General features: G+C 46.8%; 1 protein-coding gene and 1 long non-coding RNA gene across 4 annotated transcripts in view; one reads left to right on the forward strand and one right to left on the reverse strand.

Moving 5' to 3' along the window:
* Positions 1–16,642, forward strand: part of FBXW8 (F-box and WD repeat domain containing 8) — a 123,587-nt gene extending 106,945 nt beyond the window's left edge. The window contains exons 9-11 of the mRNA XM_082355724.1: positions 10,081–10,254; positions 12,801–12,911; positions 13,648–16,642. Coding sequence (XP_082211850.1) covers positions 10,081–10,254; positions 12,801–12,911; positions 13,648–13,792 — 430 coding nt within the window. The 3' untranslated portion in view covers positions 13,793–16,642. The remainder of the gene's footprint in view (positions 1–10,080; positions 10,255–12,800; positions 12,912–13,647) is intronic.
* Positions 3,625–13,640, reverse strand: LOC309611379. 3 transcript variants are annotated; one of them, XR_014234485.1, is made up of 4 exons: positions 13,465–13,640; positions 12,131–12,219; positions 9,688–9,787; positions 3,625–5,461 (listed from the first exon to the last, which is right to left on the reverse strand). It is a non-coding gene; the product is annotated as an uncharacterized lncRNA (long non-coding RNA). The 3 variants fall into 3 exon arrangements; XR_014234486.1 differs by having other exon boundaries at positions 3,625–4,722; positions 5,393–9,787; XR_014234487.1 differs by having other exon boundaries at positions 3,625–9,787.

The following is a 16,642-nucleotide window of genomic DNA, read 5'->3' on the forward strand; positions in this document are numbered from 1 at the left end:
AAATTGCCATTGTTTCTGTTTCTCTGCTCAGAATTTCATTCTTTCTTATCATTGTACCTTTACTTCATGGAATATAGTTACAATAGCTGCTTTAAAGTCACTGATGATTCCAAAAGTCTGGGTTATTGTAGGGTTGACATTTTCCCTTGAGAATGGGTCACATTTTCCTGGGGCTTTTGGGGTGGGGGTATGTCAAGTAATTTTGGATATATCCTGGACGTTTTGTGTCCACTTTGGATCCTGTTACATAATCCTCTGGAGGATGTTGTTTTGTTTTTGTTTTAAACAGGCAGTCCCCCTGGTTAGGTTCAGACTGCAAGTTGTGTCTTGCCTTCCATGGGTGGTGATTCCAGTGTCAGTTCAATTTCCAAAACCTTTGCTGTGCTTCTCTGACTGCCCTGCACATGTGCCACCCAGAGGTTAGTCTGAGCTGGCAGTGGTTGAAATCTTATCTGAGCCTTTGCTGTACTGCTTTGGATCTGCGCCTGGGCCGTGCGCGGGGTCGCACGCAGTATCACGGGCTCCCCGTCTCCAGTTCCGCCCCCTCTTCATCCCTGCGATTCCTAGCTTTCAGGGCCCCTGTCCCCTGGGCCTCTGACGAGAAGATGGGGTTTCTCTCAGGGTTTCACCTGCTGGCATCCCTACCACCATGCAGCTCTGTGAATAGGGACTGCCTTGGGGCAAAACCACAGAGAAAAGAGATGGGGGAATCCCCAAAGACACCACCCCCACGTTCTTTGGACTTAGGGGCTTCTCTCCTTGGTTCTTCAGAAAGAGGGTGTTTCTGTTAGCATTATAGCTCCCACACCACTACACAGCTGTGCTACAGGAGCTCACACTCGGGGTGAGGCTGTGAGAGAGAAACTCCTCTCCCTACGGCCCCTTCCTCCGCGGCCACTTCCTCCACAATCCACTGTAGTGAGTCAACTCCCCAGGGTCCTCAGGTGTTTGCTTTTTGTGTTTTGTCCAGAGGTTTGGGTTGTAGCAGCAGAAGACAGAGGCAGTAGTGGGCTTACTTTAGGTCAGACGCAGAACTCCTCCTCTCTTTAAATTATTTAAATAAACTGTGTAGAGGGCTGTATTAAATGGGGTCCCTTCCCATTCTGTTGCTCTCAGTCTGCTCATCTGGGATCTGCTCATTTCTAACGAATGAAATCAGGGATCTAGACCAGAGAATGCTCTGCTGGGGAGAATCAAAATAAGAGTTGGTGATAAGGGTGGGACTTCCCTGGCGGTCCAGTGGTTAGGACTCTGCGCTTTCACTGCCGTGGCCCAGGTTCAATCCCTGGTCAGGGAACTAAGATGCCGCAGGCGGCACGGCGGGGCCAAAAAGAAGAGTTGGTGGTAAGGGCGTACGTCAGGTTGTTAGTGGGCTGCCAGAGCAACATGCACTGAGCCAACAAGTCCCACTGCTTTTCCTCCTGTAATCTTAAATTGATTTAAAAAATTTTTAGCTTTACTGAGATAGAATTCACATACCTACAATTCACCAATTTAAATTATACAATCCAGTGTAAAGTACACAAGGTTGTGCAGTCATCACCAAGTCAGGTTTAGAACATTTTCATCACCCCAAACAGAAACCTTGTGCCCCTTAGCAGTCACTCCCCATGTCCCCCCAACTTCTCTAGCTCTAGGCAACCACTAATCACTTCCTGCCGCTACAGATCTGTCTGTTTTAGACATTTCATATAAATGGAATCATAGAACATGTGACTTTTTGTGACTGGCTTCTTCCACTTAGCATAATGTTTCCAAGGTAAACCTGCGTTGTAGCTTGAATCACCACTTAATTCCTTTTTATGGCCAAGTAATATTCCATTGTATGAGTATACCACATTTACTTACTCATTCATCAGTTAACATTTGGGTTGTTTCCATTTTTTGGTTATTATGAATAATGCTGCTGTTACCATTAAACTACAGATTTTTGTGTAGACCTATGTTTTCACTTCTCTTGGATATATACCTAGGAGTGGCATTGCTGACTTATATAACCCTGTGTTTAACTATTTGAGGAACTGCTAGACTCTTTTCCAAAGTCACTGTACCATCTTACATTCCCACCAGCAGTGTATGGGGGTTCCAATTTCTCCACATCCTTACCTGTACTTGCTATGGTCTCTGATTATAGCTGTCCTAAAGGTATGATGTTGAACATCCTTTCATGTGCTTTTTGGCCTCTTTGGATAAATGACTATTCAAATCCTTGGCCCATTTTTTAATTAGGTTGTCTTTTTATTTATTGAGTTGCAAGAGTTCTTTATATAGTCTGGATACCAACCTTTTGTCAGACATGATTTGTAAATATTTCTCCCTGTTCTGTGGGTTGTCTTTTCACACTTTTTTTTTTTTAATTATTTATTTTTTATTTATTTATTTTTGGCTGCGTTGGGTCTTCATTGCTGTGTGCGGGCATTCTCTAGTTGTGGTGAGCGGGGGCTACTCTTCATTGCGGTGCGTGGGCCTCTCACTGCAGTGACCTCTCGTTGCGGAGCACGGGCTCCAGGTGCGTGGGCTTCAGTAGTTGCGGCATGCAGGCTCAGTATTTGTGGCACGCAGGCTCAGTAGTTGTGGCACACAGGCTCAGCTGCCCCGCGGCATGTGGGATCTTCCCAGACCAGGGCTCAAACCCATGTCCCCTGCATTGGCAGGCGGATTCTTAACCACTGCGCCACCAGGGAAGCCCCCCACAATTTTGATAATGTCCTTTGAAGCACAGAAGTTTTTAATTTTCATGAAATTCCATTTATCCATTTTTTCTTTGTCGTTTGTGCTATTGGTATCATATTGAAGAAGCCATTTCCTAGCCCAAAGTCACAAAGATTTACTCCTATGTTTACTTAAAAGAATTTTTATGATTTTGGCTCCTACACTGAGGTCTATGATGTATTTGGAGTTAATTTTTGTATATGGTGTGAGGTGGGAGTCCAACCTCATTCTTTTTTGCATGTGGATTTCCATTGTCCTAGCATCATCTGTTGAAAAGACTATTCTTTCCCCATTGAATTGTCTCGGCACCACTGTTGAAAATCAGTTGACCATAAAATAGGTTATTCTAGGTATACTCATCTGATTAAAATTTAAAAGGATTTATTAAAGTAAGCTAAATGTTTCTATGTTTCCAGCATGCCTTGTTATTTTGGTGTTACATACATCATCATTTTTGTCCACAGGTGGTGTTATGGGCTGGCTTGTAAGGGTTGCAGAATGTTTGGTCTAGCAGAGCTCTTTAAGACCATCTAATGCTGGCCCAGCTAAGGGAACAGGTCCAGAAAGGTCAAGTGATCAGTCCAAGGGGCTTATTACTCTTTATGGGCAATAAACAAAGAACTCTAAACTTTAGAGATACAGCTTTACAATACATAGAGCTCTAACCATAGCCTAGTTGGATTAAACTGGGCAGTTCTACCTGAAAATACATGTTTTTCTAGTTGCTATTAAAAATGAATCATTCACCAAAGGCCACCATTGGTGCTATATGTATGTTATAGCTACTGATTTTGGCATATAAGGTTGTATTTAAAAATCCTCTTTAATATAGGTTCGATGAGACAAAACAGAATCATGTTATTGATTTCTTTAAAAAAAATAGTGAGTTTTCTTGATTAATTTAGTCATTAAAAAAAAAAGAGACTGTTTTAATGCCGTCTTGCTTGTTCCCTTTATTTTCTGGATAGAAATATAGCTGAAGGTCAGGTCCTTCTTAATGAAACTGCTGAGCCAGAGTCTGAACAGGCTTCATCTTTGCCATCAAATACAGTTTGCCTTATTATTTTATGGGACTATTTTATCCAAACCAGTGGGAAGCAAGCTCTGAGTTGTGACCCCTAATTAGAGAGTGTCGGAGCTTTCTTCTCGCCTTGACAAATACAAAGTTGTGGTGGCTTCTGGTGCTGCTGCTGGCTGTTAGGGAGAGTGAGTGGGGCGTAAATGTTACATTTGCTCCATCTGCAAGTGTTGTAATAAGTTATTCAAAGCTCTTAGCACAGGACCAGCCAGAGCGTGCCTCCCTCTCAGTTCCAGCACGTTTTCCTGCCCGTCAGATGGATTCTCCTCTGTTGGAGTCTTTGGAAGGTTCTGGTGTCTTTTGTTTTAATTGGCGGGCTCGAGCTGACTCCTGTGGTGTGATTTTCATTAGAGAGGGGCTGGAGAGAGGGAGTGTTGGAACAGCCCTCCAAACCCAACCATGAATATTAAACATAATACAATTACAGCTTTCAGACCAATTATTTTTTTCTTTTCAACGGGCAAAGTTGATGAAACACGCGCTGGATAGGGATTCACAGTGTCTACCATTGGCTTCTTTTTGTCCCTGGAATCAGTTGTCTTGGCGTGTCTGTGCCCGTTTGCCGTGCTCCCTGTTTCCCCACGTCGGGAGTTTGACTTGCGCGCTGAGGGTACGGCTCTGCCAGGGAACGCCGCTGTGCACGCTGGGGCCGCGCCGTCAGGCGTGTCAAGCAGAGGTGCGTCTCGTAATGTGACCTCGAGTGGATCGCGTGGACTTCGCACCCCGTGCTGCGTGCTGCCTCTTTCTGTCAGCCAGAAACCAGAGCAGTGCCTCTTTGAGGAGATGTCTTCTAAATGCTTCTCCTTTTTCCCTGTGGGGAGAAGTTCGAGTCTGTTTTTGGCCCATTTTTGTTTTCCTTAGTGATAAAATACACTAATGCTGTATCTTTTGGTGTATTTGTGTATTTTGTTTGGAGCCATCCTTGCCGGTATCTAAATACAATAGGAAAACAGATGGCAAACTTTGAACTTCTGGACCAAATTTGTGTTTGCCTTTGTCTCCTTAACAGCCAAACTGTAAATTATGGAGTATAAATATTCAACAGAGGAGCTCTTTATGAAAATCACTAGAGCAAAATAGACCCTTATTAACCAAATATGCACTGAAAAGTACTCAAGCTAAAAATCCCCGCCCCCCCCCTTTCCTTTCCAAGTTCCCATTAGTAAGCAGTGCAGCTGTAGCCTCCAGGCAGAGTTCCTTTCACAGCAACTTTACCTTTTCTCCCTTCTCTAACCCACAAATGCCTAAAGATTAGTGTCTGTAAATGCCGACTGAGGGAGCTCTTTGTCTTCTGTGTGTTTCCTGCTCGCTCTGCATCTCTCTGGTCACAGACCCTCCCTGGGAAGAGGGGAGGCGGGGCGAGGGGGCTGCTGATTGGCCTGCTGTACTAACAGGGCTCTCAGTCATCCTCGCCGCCAGCAGGGAAGAACCATGGACCTCACCCCTGTGTCATAAGACTATAGATTTTTAAAACCCTGTTTTATTTGAAACAGAACATCCACATGGGAGTGTGTACAGGGTACGTTGTGTACAATTTAAAGAACAATGGAACGCCTGAGCATTCCCACCACCCACCCACTTAAGAAACAGTGTGACCAGTACTTGTGAAGGCCTCTGGGTGCCCCTCCCACTCACGAACGAGTTCTTGTTCCTTAAGCAACATGGCAGTGTCTAGAATAAAAAGTAAAGGCCGCATTTATTCCCCTCATTCTTCCATTGAGACTCTTCCCCAAGGTAACTGCTGTTACCAACTCCAGTATGTCCTTCCAGAATTTTATCTTTAAATTATTTTAACTTAAGCAGGTAACCTACACCTTCAACATTGAATTCAAAAGCACAAAAAATTATACATAGGGAGACGTTGTCTCCTGGGAGCTTCTGTTTCCTCAGCGGAGGCTGTGCGACGGCGGTCTCCAGAGGGCGCCTGCACACACACATGCGTGCCTCCCTCCCCCGCCCCCCAGCTGCCGCCACGCAGCGGGGCCTGGTGCGCTGGGTGTGTGGCTGTTGGGCGACGGCTGTCTTCAGTATGTGTAGCTCTGCCTCCTTCTCTGATGCCCGTGCAGGTCTCCACTGTACCGGATGTGCCGTCACGGCTTTAGCTGGCATCCGCTGATGGAGCTAGGTTACGTGCCTTCCCCGTTGAGTCACTCAAATTCATGACAACGTAAAGACTATTTCTTATTTTTCCTGTTGGTCTGATTATCAGAAGTCTTTTTCTCTCAGGTTGCTTTTGAGACCCCTTGTGTCTTTTGTGGTTTCCCACTTTATTATGATACTCTGTAATACGTATTTCTTTTCATTTATTCTGATTAGTGCTCATGAGTGTGAGTATGCCTGTCTTTCATTTTGGAAAAACATCAGCCATTAACACTTTGAATATCGCTTCTTTGCCACACACTGGATTTTTTTCCTTCTGGGATTTCTTTTGGGCGTAACCTTAACCATCATCCCCTTCCATCCTTCCTGTCTCTTAACGCTTCATTCACATGTTTCATCTGTTTCTCTCTTTGTGCTCCATTCTAGGTAACTTTTCAGATTTATTTTCTAATTTACAAATGCTTTGTCTAATCTGTTTCTAGCCTATCTAATGAGTTTAATTGCAGGGATTATGTTTTTGTGTCTAGAAGTTCTATACTGCTTTTTTATAAAGGAAGGTCTCAATACTCCCCTTTGAGTGGACCCCAGTCTTACAGCCTTGCCCCCGTGGTACAGTAAGAGCCAGTCCCGTTGCTTCCTGAGTTTGGCACCTGCCAGTAGCCTCACCCCCACCGCACATGCATAGAGGCGACCAAAATTGCAACTCAAGCTCTCCAACCTGGTTTTCTGCATGGGCCCTAGGGAGGTCGCTTACTCTGTGAGCTCAGCAGTGCACTTAAAAGGCTGTAGTTACGTCTTATCCAGCAGTATGAAGTGATTTTCAGTGGGAGGGTCAACAGGGTGCCTGAAACAGAAGCCTCATCTTTGCTACTGAAAAAGTACTGTGGCTAATGGCCTTGTATGTATATATGTGGATGTACACGTATGTTAGATATTGCCTATATAAAATCCTAGAAGCAGAAGCAGAATTGCTAGGTCAAAGTGAAGTACATTTTTTATTTTGTTGGATATTGCCAAGTCACTTTCTTTGGGCTTGTGCTCACATCAGCCGTACAGAAGTACCTCTGTATCCAGGGCTCACCAGCGTGGAAGGGGTCTTGGAGTACTACCAGACTTTACCTTTGCTGGGCAGGCAGGTTGAGTGGTATTACTGCATTGTAGTTTTAGTGCATAATTTCTCTCCTTACCAGTGAACTTGAACATCTTACACGTGTTTAAAAGCCATTAGTATTTCTTTTCCTGTGAACTATTTTTTCTTTTCTTAAACTTTACTGGGTTATCAATCTTTATTATCAATTTGAAGGAATTTTTTTTATAAGAAATTAGTCGTCTGGTGCGAACATTTTCCCCAGTTTACCATTTGCCTTGACTTTTTTTTTTTTTTTGGTAATGTTTAGAAAGGCCTTCCTATCCTGAATATTTGTAATTGTTTTAACTCTCTGAGCCCTCTGTAATTAATGTTGGTGTAATACATATGGTAGAGCTCCAAGTTGAGAAAGTTGTTATAGGGTATTTTGCTTATAATTGCGAATTTAAGTGGGATCTTTTCTTCAATTACATTTTTAAAACTAGTGGTTGTACAAAGGATAGTTATTGATTTTGACATATTAGAATACATTTGATTCTGAATTATTACTGAATTACCTTGGATTGTCAACCCTAATGATAAATTTGTCCACTTCTCATTTTCTTCTTTTATCTAATTTTCTTAAAACAATGTGAAATAATATTGGTAAAAGTAGATTACTATTTTTTAAAGACTTTTCATTAGGAATAAGTGTTCTGTGTCATCAGATCTCTCTTCAGTGTCCATGGAAGTGACCCTCTCTGTGGGTTTCTTGTTGTCAGAGAGGCATGGTGGACCACAGGAATGGACATCCTAGATAGAGTCCACTTGCTGGTTAACATGTTGCTGTGAGTTCTGTTAGTTGATCTTTTATTCAGGTCTTAGCACTGGTGCAGACCTGTCATCTTCTGTCATGCTTGCAGTGTCAGGTTTTGGGTAATAACAGAATGCTGGCTCCATGTAGAGAGTCAGAGCTTTCCTCCCTTTGCTGTGCTGTGGAACAGTAGATGTAGCCCGGGGTTTGGGAATGCGGGGGGCGGGGTTTGCTCCTTCCAGGTTGGACCCATTGTGCTGTTCTTGTTTTGCAGGGACAGCTTGTTCCTCCGACAGCTTTCCCAGCTTGCTCTGTGTTCCTTGATCTATTTGGATTTTCTATCTCCTGGGGGTCAGTTTTGATAATTCTTATTTTCCTACAATGTCATTTATTCATCTAGGTCTTCAAATAAGGAGATTCAAAAAATGAACTCAAGAAATAGAAAACCTGAATAGATTATAATGATGAAAGAAACTGAATTACTAAAAAGGGGGGAAAAATCGACCTACAGACATTAGGTCCATGTGTGGTTTTTTAATTGAAATATAGTTGATTTACAGTTTTATATTAGTTTCGGGTATCATGTGGGGTTTTTTGTTTCTTTCCTGGCAAGTTTTCTCAAACATTTAGTAAACTGTATTCCTTCTCATCATTTTGAAGTACTCTCAGGCTAATGCTTTTTGCTCTGAAGTCTACCTTTTCAGGTATTAAAATTGTCACATGCAAATGTGCCTTTCTAATCTTTTTTTTTTTTAAGTACTATTTGGTTCTTTTTCAAACCTTTTTAAAATTATTATTTAATTTATTTATTTGGTTGTGCTGCGTCTTAGTTGTGGCAGGCAGGCTCCTTAGTTGTGGCATGCACGTGGGATCTAGTTCCCTGACCAGGGATTGAACCTGGGCCCCCTGCATTGGGAGCACGAGTTTTAACCACTGTGCCACCAGGGAAGTCCCTATATTGAGTTTTGCTTTGTGACTTGAGGCTCTTCCTCATAAGAGGTGGGTTTTTTCCTGTGTGTGTCTGTCCACCCAGCTGATACATCAGGTCTTTCTAAGCTGTCTGCTAACATTCAGTGTTTGTTTCATACATCACTCCGTGGTCCTTCTGATATTTTTGCTACATCACTTTCTTTCAGAGAGTATCCATGGGTAGCTCACTTTGAGTCCTTTTCTGTTTAAAAAAAAGTCTTCATTATGCCCTCAAACTTGGTAGGTAAGCAAGGTATAGAATTTCCAGTTCAAATAATTTCCCCTCAGAACTCTGAAGATAACTTTGTGTCTGTGCGTGCTCATGTACCTGTAAGAGTTTAGGACCTAGAACATCTTTTGAGATGATCCCTTCTCCCCACATTATTTGTGTCAGACATGTTTGTCCAGCTCCCCTGCTAGCTAGCTGGTGGCATCTCTTCAGAGCAGCGATTGTCTTTTCCTTTGTGACTTGCAGCATAGGGGCTGTTAAATTCACCTGTACTGAAATGTTGCCACATTCAGTTTTAGCTCTTGTGGCTTATTTCAGGAACTGTGTTGGTACTTCTAGTGGATAAGAGATTTCTGGCTCATCTGATTTATCCTTATGTGGAAATTCAGCATATACTTGTATAGAAAGTAGTTTTTAAAGATGTTCTTAAATTCAGATTATGACAAGGTAAGTAATTATCTCACTTTAGACAAGTGACTGCCAAGTGTCCACATACTCCTATCACGATCCTGTTATGCTCAGTCAACTGTAGATGCATCGCCTTTCCAAATTTCAACAAGATGGTGATGAACTTAAAAGTTGAGTTAAATTGCCTGAGAAGTGTTATTTTTCCAACCAGGTAAGGGTTCAGGTTGCAGACAAATGTAGCTGTTTTGCAGCTTGCTCTTCACAGACTTTTATATGAACAGCAAAACTGCCATGCTGGGCGGTGTACTTACCCCCTGGACAGCCTTCTCAGGCCGGCGTCCCCCTGGACGCACCGTGGCAGTCGGGTCAGCCTCCATCGCCATGGGCTTGTGCCCAGGGCAGGCGTCTCGCCTGTGGAGCACATGAAAGTGAGCAGCTGGTGTATTTGTTCTGAGTCCTCCTTATTCTGTGCTTTGAGTGGTTGGGGGTGCTCTACACTAGTTCATTTCTAGTGCCTCTTGGCCTCCTCCGAGAGTACACTAAGGAGGCGGTGAAAGTTTAGTATCAGTATTTAGATGTTCGTAACTGAAGGGGTTTCGTACTCTGTTTTCACAGGGTTGCTGTACATAGACCAGCATGGCTGAGGAGGAATTCGTCATCTCAGGCTCTAATGCTAACCTCTGCGCTCGTCTCTGGCCCTGCAGGGTGAGGATCCACGACCTCCGCACTGACACGATCGCCCTGTCCATCTCTGCCCACCAGCTCGGAGTCTCTTCAGTCCAGATGGACGACTGGAAGATTGTCAGCGGGGGCGAGGAGGGCCTGGTCTCCGTGTGGGATTATCGGATGAACCAGAAGCTGTGGGAGGTGCACTCCAGGTAAGGTGGGTCCTCAGCTGCTTCTAGTAACCACAGTCGCAGCAGTGATGGCCTCAGTCAGCCACTGAGCCAGGTACTGTGCGAAGTGCTGTCCACAGGTTACCACGTGGTCCTCACTGGAGCCCTGCAAGTCAGCTGCAGTGAAATGGGCTCAGAAATGGCGCTGGTCACTGTCACACTGTTCAGACTGCCACAGCTGCCCGCTCGGGTAGAGACCACAGTGGGGCAGGCCAGACAGCAGGCGGGGGCACTGCAGACAGCCCCTCTGCCCCCAGGTGGGGCGGGCCCAGGCCCCCCTCCTCTCCTCCACTCCAGGAAGTCTTGATCTTCCTTACTGTTTACAAGGGCGCTTCAGACTGAAAGTATTCAGGCTTCAACTAAGGAGGAATTTGTAACTTTAACCTTTAGCTCTAAAATTCAAGAGAGAGCTATTCTCCCAAGCGCAGCAGAGGTAAACGGATGAAGGTAAATGGATACTAAGGGGGCCCAGCCGGTTAAACATTGCGCACTGGCGTCTGACCTTTAAAGCAGAGGCGGCCTCGCCTGGCGCAGGGGTCGGCGGGAGCGGACCCGAGGCTCTCCCCCGTTGCCCACATCCATCCAGCCCCCGTGCCTGTGTGAGACGGGCACTGAGCTCCCCCGGCTGTCCCTCAGCACCTCTGGGACGAGACATGTCCCCACTAACTGCAGAGCGTGATAAAATGAAGACTGCTCACAAGTCTAGCTTAAGTACGAGGTCAAAAGAGGAACTGGTTTCTTCCTTGGAGGGCAGCGGTAGCCGGTGCTTGGGCCTGCATCTTTCTCAGACCAGGGTGCCCTCCACGCTGCTTGGTTGGCTCTGTCCAGCCCTGCCTGCTGTGGTGATGCACTGAGTTGCCACCAGGTGGTGCCAAAAGGCAACTAAAACTCTCAGGCCTTGGAAGCCCAGAACTATCTGCCTTTAAGGACACCCTTTTGGCTCAACCTGGCCTCTAGGACAGCCTCCTCAGCAGTCCAGGCCCCCAGGGACCGCCACCAGCAGCTCTGTTTAGTTCACTGGGCCTGCACTCCAGCAGATCTCATTTTTCTCTCCCTGAAAAGCTGCACTGCCTCAGATGGGTCATTCAGGTGAAGCCAGGCTAAGCGAGGTCGTGCCCAGAACTGTCGTCCTGTCCCAGCCTTCCTAACTCATTTGTAAGTGCACATCCAGTTCTCACCAGTGCTTAGTGGCTTGTCCCAGAGAAGGTCACAAAGCAAGGCTGATGCCTCGTCCGTCTCCTGCCCGGGATTCTCGTCCTCACTCACGTCCTCGCGGCAGTGCTTGCTGCTGTGGATCCCGACTCCCTCTCACGCTCTGCTCCCGCTGTTGCTCAGTCTCCTGCCCCACTGCCCGCTTCAGCCTCTTCGGCCGCACTCCCAAGGTCCTCCCGCCCCTCCTCGGCCAGCTCTCCCTTGACCTCCCCTTTCTGCCTCTGGTGCCAGCCAGCTGCAAGCCTGGGACTGAGCTCCGACCTCTCTCTTCTCCATCCTCCTCGCGGCTTTGTTTTCCATTCCTCCTGCCTCACTGGGCCCTGAGCGAAGTCCTTCCAGCCACACTTTCTCCAGTTGGTGCCGCAAACCCTGGACTCTGGCACCCCTCTTGAGAGAATCCTCTGCTGTGGCCAAGACGCCTGTCCCTGCCTCTGGCACAGCCGTAACCCAGCCTGAAGGGACTCCCCCTCAGCCCCTCCATGCCACCCTCTGCCCTTCTGAAGGGGCCTGGCTGACCCCTTTCAGTCTGTGCTGCAGTCTCCTATTCCTCCTCCCAAGTGCTGAATTCTGTGTCTCATCTTGTGGCTTATAAGAGCTCTTGTGCTCTAGAAACACTGGTTATTTTTTTTGTGGGAATGGATCTCACCTTCTTAACAGTTGGGAATCCCTCTGAGGGCAGGCATCTGCTTGCATTAGACATCTTTTTTATCCTGTGTCTCCTGGCTCAGTGCTCCACTGGAAAAAAGTTTTTAGAATGAACAAAAGCCTTTGCTACATAAGTTTCAAGCCATTTTGTTCCAAAACTTTCTGGATGTGCTTTCACAACCCAGAGTACACGTATCATCTGTAGCCCTCTGACTTCAGGACTGGCGGGCCTTTGTAGGGCACCACTCAACACACCCTGCTGCTGGGGAAGCTGGCTCAGAGAGCTGGAGTGACTTGCCCAGGGCCAGCCAGCCAGGGGGGCAGAAATGGGGCTGTTCTCCATCGCGTGTGTCTGAATTGGCTCCGGTTGTTTGTCCTCTGTGTCCCAATGCACCAAGGTGTTAAGGGCATCAGCCAGCGAGCACAGGGACGTTGAGACGTGTTTACGGAGTAGGCTTGGCGTGTGGCCTTGCTCGAGCTAGCTTTGGGAACTGAGGCCAGACACTGCCCCTCTGGGGGCCCGGTTTCCTCCTCTGTAAAGGAAGAGCCTGGCTTAGATGGTTCTAGAGTCCCTTGCAGCTCCAGACTTTCGAGACCACAGCAGCAAAGGTGGGACGTGCTGAGTTCCAGTGGACTTAACCTTGACGAGCGTTCTCTCCCATCTGTTCCAGGCACCCCGTGCGGCACATCTCCTTCAACTGCCACAGCCTCATCACGGCCCACGTGCCCTACGAGAGGGTGGTGCGCAATGCCGACCTGGACAACTTCGTCACCCACCGGAGGTCAGTGCTTGGGCTGGGTTGGTCCAGGTGTGTAGGAGTTTGGAAGAGACACTCTTAGCTTGATTTTATTGATAGAGCATCCCAGGCCACATTGGTCCCTACAGGATGGTACCCTCAGGCATAGCCGTTCTTTTCATAGAAGTCAGGAACATACATGTAGATGCGGCAGGGTGGTATTAGCCAACAACACGTGCTGAGTGCCTGTTTTAGGCGCTTCAGCAGGACGCTGCAGGGGGGTGGGATGGGAGCGGTAGGGACACGGAGGGGGAAGGTGGCCACACGTGCCAAGAGCCCAAGACAAAAGGCTGAGGGACCTGTGGTGTTGAATCCCAGTGACAGTGGCAAAGCCCAGTCCTCACGCTCAGCCTGCTGGGTGACGGCTGCCAGAGGAGAGAGGCCCATGCCGGAGGCTCAGGACCCTTTTCTGATTACTGTTGGCCTGGCTTCCAAGCAGCCTCTTGTGAGGCCTTCCCTGAGGCGGACCCTTCCTGCCTCCCTGTTCAGCCAGGTGCCGCCCAGCACTCAGTTCCCTCCATCGAACTTGTCTGCTCACCTGTTTGTCTCTAGTCCCGGGATGTGGAGCGTCCAACACACTGTGGGGCCGAAGCAGACATGTGTCGCGATGAATCGCTCTCATCTCCAGCACGTGCCTGCTGCAAAGACAGAAATCAGTGGGGGGGGGGGGGGGGGCTGGGCACCAGGACTGACCCCGCCGCTGTCTCTGTGCTTTCTCTAGACACCGGGGGCTGATCCAGGCCTACGAGTTTGCAGTGGACCGGCTGGCCTTTCAGAGCACTGTGCCCATCTGCCGTTCGTCCTGTGACACCATACCCGGTTACAACTATGACCTGGCGCTTGCCTTTCCCTGTGACAACATTTAGGGAATTGTCTCATTTGGGAGCTGGGAGAAACATGGGAAGAACCAATTCTGTGTATTTTAGAACTACAGAGGAGTACCTCACCAGGCTTTAAGTGTTGGGGGAAGAAAGCAACTGCAGGGTGCGCTTACATGACCCCACATACTCCTCTACTGCCTTTGCTTTTTCTCCTTTGCCAATTCATTTTTCTCCAGCTGCGTTTGTCAGGGCTCGTTTCATCTCACTCTGTTCTCACTCTCTCTCTCATGGCTTTGAGTACCACACACTGATGATGGCTCAGATTTATACCTCCTTCCCCCATGCAGCCCTGCATCTGCTCCCCACCTGTCTCAGGAGTGTCCCCCTGGCCCAAGCTGGGACCTCCCCACATCACTCTGTACACGGCACACAGCCGCTGCTCCAGCTCTCAGAGAGAGACGGCCCTTCTGCACCCCTGCGCCAGCCTGCTCATCCTCTTGCCAGTCGCCACACCCTTTCTTCTTCGGGGGCCTCTGGACATGCTAGTCCCTGAGCCCTTGGATCTGAGACCAAGAATTCAACTCTGGGTCGTCTTCTCTCACACCACCACCCAACCTGCGAGAGCAGCCCTTTTTCCTGGTAGATTTTAACACGGTTATAATTATATATTTATACAACTACTTCATTAATAACTGTTTTGCTTACTATTGTGTCTGCGATGCACGATACCAAGTAGACACTTTCTACGTACCGTAAACACCCATCCTCCACGTGGGGTTGAAGGTGATGGGTTCTGGAGCAGAGAGTGAGAAGGAAGGGGAGAGAGCGGAGGGACCATCACGTTCAACCACCATGGGGCAGCACGAGAGACCCCTTCAGTGTGATAACTAGCTTCCATTTCCAAGGATTAAGAGGGCAAACCCTGGCATTACTCGTGATTTAGACTGTTGTGAGCAGCAGCAGCCATCTAATGTACCTTCCAAATAGCAACGCAAAGAACTGACTGATAGAACTACTCAGAGAAACAAAATCCATGCCCATGGTGCATGATTCAGAGGATTTACTTAATATAATTCATAAGCGTGACACAATGGGTGTAGATAGATAGGATTCTGTCCCTTTTCAAATACCCACAAAACATGCATAAAAAATGACCATGTATGAAAGCCACAAGGAAAATCTCAGATTACACAAGAGCAATACGAGACAGGTGCAATCCAGTGCCCCAGTCCCAATGCGGTACGATTAGAAATCCACAAAAAGCTAAACAAAAACATACACCTGGAAGCCCCAGGCACTCCTGAATTAACTCGGTTTTAAACAGGGAAAGAAAAATGGAAAATAGAAACTCTCTAGACCAGGGTGATTGATAGTGGAAGCACTGAACACCAAGACCCAGGAGACGAGGCCCGAATGGGCGGGGAGACGTCATGACTTTATAGAAAATAAGACAGAAAATCAGTGTGCTAAGCTGTCACCCCAGAAAGCTTAAAAAATGTCACAGTGATCCCAAACAAAGTAGAAAGAAAGAGTTAAATCCTTCTTTAAAGGAGTTAAAGAAGGATAAAAATACACATGAATGAACTAGAAAACCAACAAATAGTGAAGTTGATCATAAAGCCGAAAGCAGGTTTTTGGAAAGACAAAATATACAACTCTTGATAAAGGAAAAAAAGGCACAAGGGACTATCAAACCGAGTATTTTCAGCATGGGGATAACTTCTCACTGATCCAAGAGCAACGTGAAGCTTTCCTGCTGTTCACAAGCGTGCACGGTTGGGAAATGCACCACTACGTGGAGTCCTAGAACTTTTTGAGTCGTGAGGGTTTTGGAAGGCTTTTCAAGTTAAGATCCTCAGTCATAAAAAAATCCACATCCAACTAGACAGAGCCACATAGAGAGCCGCGACTGGGCACCATCCCCCCAGTCCCGAGAGCACTGCTTTCCTTCAGGCTGCCTTCCCGGGAAGGCAGCTGTGTCAGGAGGGTTTTCTGCTTCCTTTCGGAAAACCCAGTTACTTCATAAATGAAGCCAGTCTGCAGTTGGCGAATGAAGTATGTACTTTATTTACGCTCGCTGCCTTGTGGTGCTCTGACCCCCTAGTGACCTCGCTTTAAACGGTTTTCACCTCTCACAGTCTTAATGCAGCTGGACCACTGTGGAAAGTTTATTTTTCCTTTTAAGAAGCAGCCCCTTCCAGTCTCATTTCACAGTTCATTTTGCAGATACATTCTCCCTCCTAGCTTTGCAGGAATTATGGGTAATGGAAGAGTTCAAAAGAAATTAGACCCAGAAAATTTTACTGAAAGTAAAAACAGTTTTAAACTTTCATTCACTGCCAACTGCTGGTCCAGTGTAAATGTTACAAGCATAGGGTTTTTCCTCCCAGCCTGTTGATAACATCTCCCATTCATGAAAACCACCTGGGTTTTGTGAAGGACTTTATTGGACCCAAATAATCTCCAAGCACACCAAGTTCAGTCAGTGTTTTTTGCTGTAAACCTTACATTCTGGAAGAAATAGCCTGATGGGGAAAGGATCAAAGTTCCTTTATGAACCAACATTTACCAGTGGCTTAAAAAAATCTTGGCCCATGTCCACCCCCGTCTGCTCATCCCATCTTACCTTTGTCCCCGTTGGCTATTTTGTGGGAGCTTCTTTGCAAGTTCTGAGTTCTTAGTTGACTTATCGTCTCCTTTTCTTCTGTATCTCTTCTGCTTTTCAAACTCGGGTCCCACGTCTCCCCTAAAGACAGAAGAGACTCTGATATGCCGCTGGGGGAGCCAGAGGGCCAAACACCAGAAATCTCTGTCCTATCTTAAAACATTGTATGACTTTGCTTTCTGCTTTATAACATGTCCACGTTGGTTCTAGTATTAAATTTTTAAAATGTA

Source organism: Balaenoptera borealis (assembly GCF_965194805.1).
Source record: "Balaenoptera borealis genome assembly, chromosome: 14".
Classification (NCBI taxonomy): Eukaryota; Metazoa; Chordata; class Mammalia; order Artiodactyla; family Balaenopteridae; genus Balaenoptera; species Balaenoptera borealis.